Source organism: Panicum virgatum, chromosome 4K (genome assembly GCF_016808335.1).
Source record: "Panicum virgatum strain AP13 chromosome 4K, P.virgatum_v5, whole genome shotgun sequence".
NCBI lineage: Eukaryota > Viridiplantae > Streptophyta > Magnoliopsida > Poales > Poaceae > Panicum > Panicum virgatum.
In genome coordinates, this window is record NC_053139.1 from 35,277,497 (window position 1) to 35,284,222 (window position 6,726).

The 6,726-nt window shown below is 41.5% G+C and overlaps 1 protein-coding gene across 1 annotated transcript; it reads right to left on the reverse strand.

Annotated features, from left to right (window-relative positions):
* Positions 1–663: 663 nt before the first annotated feature.
* LOC120703712 lies at positions 664–4,939 on the reverse strand. The gene is made up of 2 exons (XM_039987873.1): positions 2,197–4,939; positions 664–2,161 (listed from the first exon to the last, which is right to left on the reverse strand). The coding sequence occupies exon 1, from the start codon at positions 4,073–4,075 to the stop codon at positions 2,930–2,932; it is 1,146 nt and encodes a 381-aa protein (XP_039843807.1). The 5' UTR covers positions 4,076–4,939; the 3' UTR covers positions 664–2,161; positions 2,197–2,929.
* Between the last annotated feature and the right edge of the window lie 1,787 nt (positions 4,940–6,726).

The following is a 6,726-nucleotide window of genomic DNA, read 5'->3' on the forward strand; positions in this document are numbered from 1 at the left end:
CACATCGTAGCAAATGGAAAACATAGGAAAACCAGAATTTTCCAGCTAGAGGATGGAGATAAAATAATTCAGGGAGATGCAGAATTAAAAAAACACATTACAGATTACTATCATGGATTTGGCCCTTCAAACCCAAGTTTCCTTTCTTTGGATGAGAGTCGTAGGGATGATATTCTACAGGTAACATATATTGAAAAAGATAAACTACAAGCTATGTTCTCTTATGAAGAAGTTTGGGAGGCAGTATTCTAGATGGAACATAATAAGGCGTCTGGCCCTGATGGTTTCCCAGCTAAATGTTGACGCCAACCAACATCATCGCAGAAATCAAGTGATCTCGAACGACGATGCCCGCAGATGTCAATGAGATGGCAGGTAGTTCATGAGCCACGAATAAATCCGCAAGCGCACGGAGTACCGCCGTAGCAGTTTACCCGAGAGCACCTGGGGTGTCATTTATATTTTCGCAGGGAAGGCGGTGGTGTAAAAAGTTTATTAAGCATGGAAGTTATTATGGATTAATAATCAGGGTCTAACCAGGGATAAACAGTTGATGATAAATGGGTAGTGTGACACAAGAGAGGCACTCAACTAATATTTATCTTAGGTTAGCACAAAGTTAGAGTGTAGACAAGTATAACGGAGTTTATTTACTATCTAGCATGCATGAAATATAATTGAATTGATTCGTTCATACACAAAGATTGAACCTAGATCATGGATAAGGGAGACCGCTACTAGCGGGGAAGAAGAGTTCAACCCAACCATACGGCTTTATGCACCTCCTACCATCCTACCCGAACATGGAGGATTACTAGGACACGGACAGGGCTATCACCACCTGCCGGCTACCTCTACAAACCGTGGGATAGAATCACATTCAAACGTAGTCATTAAGACTCTAGGCCCTTTACTACAACTCCACACCTGAATTTTTCACTAGCCTAGGACCTCTACAAGTGAAGATGAAGACTACATCTTGCACAAAATATGAATTTTCTCCAACTCTTGGTGTGTCTTCATTTGAGACCCCTCCACTAATATTTATAGGAGGGTGTCACCTTCTCCTCGGCTGGTTTCTGCAGCTCTTGAACCTCAAACCGACATTGTCATCCAATGAGAGAGTGCCACGTCGAAGGAGTAAGGCGGTGGGGCCCATGGGCCATCGGCCGACCATGGTGGTCGGCCGGCCATGGTCCGGCCCCACCTGCCTTCCCCTTTGGCTGAGGCATTGACATGTGGGCCCTCATACCCCTAGTTGATGACACGGCTTGTGTTAAGTCGGGTTGTGCTTCTGGTGGGCCCTCCAATCCATGTGTTGCTTGTGTGTCAGCACGTGATTGGACGGCGTCTTCTTCCTTGGATCAAAAGGGTATGATTGCCCTCCATTTCAGCTAAAAACCTGCACTCATAAAGTTCTAAAGGGACATGTGGAATTCGGTGATTTATTAGCATCATGAGTGCAAGAAATGCAAGCTCTTCCATTTATTTTAATCATATAGACGCTCAGAAATGGTCTGAATTGAGCATCAACAAATCCCCCCAAGCTGAACTTTTGCTCGTCCCTGAGCAAAGCTAAACTTAAGGTTGTTGATCAGGAGTTGCTACAATATCTCATTTCTTTACCATGCTCATATTACAACAAAATATTCTACCTTGAATTGAATAAGTTGGCAATAGTTCTTACCATTTTACCTTAGTATCCATGGGGCATCATGCATTTTCCTTATCTTGGGCGGTTGAAAGATAGAATGACTCATAAAGCACTACTCATTCATTCTTTGCTCATCTTCACATCCGGAGGTTTTCAAAGATTTTAGAAATAAAACTGAGTTCCTCAAATGACGCTCTCGAATCGCTCAATGTGTTTGAACCCTAACCAAGGCCTGAGTGTGCCTTCTTCCTACTATTCTATAATGGTTTATGTGGAGCTCATGGATAGGAAGAATGATAAGGCACACTTGTATCAAATATTTGCTAAGTCAAAAACTGAACCTAATAGAGTAAACAAGTCATATAACCATGATCGAGATGTGCATGTGTGTGGTGGATGGATGGTAAGGGAAATGAATAAATGAAACTCCATGTATATGATCTCTCTCCTCATTCTATTTTAGGACATGGCTAGGTTTTCTCTCTTTTTTTTCTTCTACTCATGGACCTTCATGTGCCCACATTTTTTTTCTATTCATGGACCTTCATGTGCCCACATATATTTTTTTAGCTCATGCCCTTCTAGGTGTAGTACTAGAGAGAGAGATCATTTTATATTTGCGGAGTATTTGGATGGTAAATAAGTGGCGAATGGTTGCTAACCTCCGTTGTGGAAGGTTTAGCAAGTGATGGTGGTGTGTGTGTGATCTCTATCATGAGAGCATGAAATGAAACTCACAAAGGTAACAAAGTTTGACAAAGCTCAAAATGATAATAAGCAGCATGTGTACTAGTTTGATCAATGAGGGCTTCATGCATGCATATGGCTCTGGTAGGAATTTTCTCATCATTGAGGAACTTTTCATTTTGTCATTTGAGCAAATAAAAATTTTGGACGTAAAGTTTTGTTTGGAACAAGTTTGTAGTAACTCTAATTCATCATATTATATTTCTCAACAACTTAGACTTGGATCATGCACTTGCAACCCACAAAATTTCAGGTTCAAGTTAAATTCTTCCAACCAACAAACCCAATTCTTGGAGAATACAAGTTGTAAACTGAGCATAATAGAGAGAATAAAATAGAGCAACTGTTCATCATGTCAACTGAGCATAATTGCTCATGGAAAATAAGCAAATGAACTAAAGGAAATGATAGCAAATATTTTTGTCATTTTTAAGTTTTTATGCGATGCAATGCAATGGGTGAGAAAAGGGAAATAAGCAAATGCAAGGATACATGTTACCTTCCGGGAGCTCTCCCCCGCAAGCTGGCTTATTGTCCGGGTCCAGGATCATAACCATGGTACCAGTAGAAAGCCAGATTGTCCTCTTGTTGCTTCTTCAGGAAATTCATCATGGTGATATGATCTCTTTGCTGCTGGGCATGTTGCTGCATTGTGTCTTCAATATGTATGTTGAGGGTGCTCTGGATTTGCTGCGTAGTATGCTCAATGTCATCCGTCCTAAGGTTGATATCATGGATCCCTTGACGGAGATCATGGTAGCTTCGTGCTGAAAATGAGTGTCGGGCCGCGAAGAGCGGGGGTGCCCCACTTGAACTGGAGCTACCACTGTAGCCACAATTGGCCCTGGCGGCTTGCTCCCAGTCGGAGCTTCCTGCACTCTGCCATGATGACCCACCGGCCTCGGGTTGCGGGATGTGCTGGTCCCAACTAGGTTGATGTTCGAACGAGGATCCGGCCATCCCTCCAGCTAGAGCATACCCTGCATAACCATGAAAAGGATGTGGCGGAGGCGGCAGCATGTCCATTGCAGCATTCCGGGACCTACTCCTGGTCATTCTTCCGGACACACTACTCCTGCGAGGTGCTTCCATAGGCTGCAGTTCAAATGTTAGGCTCCTGCTCTTATATAAACGAAGCCCCGGGTTAGGAAGCGGGATTTCGTTTACATAGCCGGGAAAGAAAAATATAATCGAGCCATCTAGAGCACTCTTTAAAGTATGTCCTTGTACCAAATAAGCCAAATCAATTTGCATACGGGGTGCCGCAATATAAGTAATTTGAGCCCAAGTTAACACACCCAAACCATTAGCAATCCGCGTAATAAGTGAAGTACATTCAACAGGCTCAACCATTCTGAAATCCCCAAGCCACTGGCAAACCATTTCTTTAACGGGGGCAATTTTAATTTTGTTCACCATGGCATAAAGAATACGAAGTTCATCAACCTGAACCGTTCGAAGATCCTCCCTTGGAAAACACATAAGTGCAACCCATTTATGCATCAGACGCAAGATCGGATGTTGAATATCATTACAATGGGGCTGCATATACGAGGCTAATCCCGAGATGGACTGCCAAAAACTTTCCTTGTGGTATGCACGGATTACGTGCTCAATATCAGTAGTGCATCTTGGATGAAAACCCAAAAGAGTGCTCAAATCTTTCCAAGTCATTGAAAACTCATTCCCGAAAAATCGAAATGAAACACCATTTTCAGTTTCCACAAGATGCAAAGAAATTGAATCGTCAAATCCCGGGAACCTTCTTCAGAAATTTCAGCAAAAGTTGACCATCCCACGGCCTTCCAAATACTAGCGAATTCGGTGTCCATACCTGTCTTCTTCAGCAGTTCTTCGTCGAACACTCACGTGTGGCCGAAGGTCCTGTTTCTCAAGATGTTGTAGGCTTGGAACTCGCGTTCTCCTCTGAGCTCGATGTGGGAGTCGTCTAGCGTCTCTTCTTCTTGCTGTTGCTCAGGCGCCTGCGACTCTACTGGTTCGTCATAGGACTCCTCCGGCTCTCTTGTGTAGCTTTGGGTCGGGGTGGATGAGCGAAGAGAGCTCGATCCTCCCTGGGAACGACCCGAGCTGGAGCCGACCATCTTCTTGAGTGTGCCAACGAACCTCCTTATGGACTTCCTCATACCTGCAATCAAGAACACAAGAACACACAACAAGAACTCAGAATGGTTATGTGAGAGTTGGTTAAATAAAGGTCAGCCGTCCGAGAGTTAGTAATCCTTGCGGGGCTTGGTCGCCTCTCACAAAAATCGTTCTTGTGGGTGATAACACTCCACAAAATCATTCTTGTGGGCGATGACGCACCACAAAATCGTTCTTGCGGGGTAGTAGTACCACCACAAACACGTTCTTGCAGTGGGAAAGGAAGGAAACACAAAGTGCAAATGAAATGCAAAGCAAGAAAATATTTTTCTTCTTTTTTTCTTATGAACTTGGAGCAAGAACAAGAGATAAGAGGCCTAAAGGAAGAATAACTTGGAGCAAGGCTGGTGGATTTCAGTGTATGAGGATGCAATTGATCCATGTGCACCGGGTTTTATAGAGGGGAGGTGCCCCATGGTCGGCCGACCATGATGGTCGACCGGCCATGTGCTGGCCCCAATTTCCATCATCCTTTTCAGAGCTCTTAATTGACTGCTATATGGTCCAAAAGTGATTGAATGAGTGCAGAAATAGGCCTGTGCAGGCCTATGCATGGTCCCAAATGAATTAAGACATGTAAATCATCCGAGTTCATGCATGCACTAGGTTCCAAATTGTGATGGAAGCCATTTTCTTCCAATTTTGCCCCTTGGGCACTTGTTCTAATCCAAGATTCATGAAGGATGCAAATGCGAAAGATGGGGAATCAAAACATGCAAGGGTTTTAGTGCAAATGATGCAAATGCTCATGCAAAAATCCAAATGAAAAATGTAAGAATTTAAATATGCAATGGTTGAAAACAAATATGGGATAACTACCGGTTTACCTGTCGGCAAGGGTTCAAAAATTTAAGTCCTTTGAACAAGACATTTCTAATTCCAACAATTTTTAAGTTTCTGAAAATTAAGCTAAGCTTGACGAGAATTTTGTACGTGGTTTACCGTATCATAAGGATTATGGGAAAAATTAGTACCTTGATGTGGTGTTTGGGTTTTTCGGGGATATGTCTTGCTCTTCTTAGAATTTCTTCGAGAAGAATTTATAATTTTGATCGCCACATGCTATGGCCCCTGATATATGAGTTCGATGAATTACTCACCTTGATTGCATCTTGATGTGGTCAGTATCTCATTCGGCGTAGTCTTCTGTGTTGTTGGTGATCAGGCAACGACGATAGAAAAACCAGTTCGAAGGAAACACAGAGCCTCTTCCCAAACTTGATGCAATTTAAGACTGATTTAATTGCCAGCGCTGAGCAGCTTCGGGAATACTAATGCCAAATCACGCTCTTCCTCAAAGTTGGCTCGGATTCGTCATGAAGTCCGTTTGGCAAATTAGAATCAATCGAACACTACCCTATTTTCACAAAGGAGAAAACAATGGGATTGTCCTCCCAGACCACTGGCTACTAACCATAATAAATCTTCCGGTCATTAATAAATTCTTTAACCTATGCCTTCCCCGGCAACGGCGCAAAAAATGCTTGTTGACGCCTATCAACATCATCGCAGAAATCAAGTGATCTCGAACGCCTACCAAAAATTTAATTATCTTCTAGGAACAATTCAAACTTCTATCTCCAAGTTATTACACAATAATTGCAATAATATGTAAAGTTGGCTGAAAATTTCTAAAAATTGACGTGACAATATATTTTTGATCCATATTCTATCCATAAAAAACTTACATGATTTCACTAAAATGGGACCATACATTGTTCACAAATGGATACATCTCTAATATTGTTTCTTACAACTCAACTCAAACTTTAAGATTTAAGTACCATATAACTTTTTTGAACTTGTATGAACTTCAAATTTGGACACAACCTTAGATTTACCATAACATTAGAGAATGTGAAGTTACATTATCAATTGTTATAAAAAATATGTTTTTTTCTATTGTCTACTTAGGTGTAAAAATAAGCCATATGAAAATTATCCATGCTATTTACATAAAACAAATGGCATTAAATGAAAGATCATGATTTTAGAAAAAATCAGAAAAAAAACATCGGATTTGGAGCTGTTATGAGGTATAAATACCAACTATAAATTTTAATTCTGGATTAAAAAGAGAAAATGAGTCACACATATATTGTTCTTCATCTCAGTTCACATGGACTTTTGTTTAATTAACGTGGACTTTGTTTAACTAAACT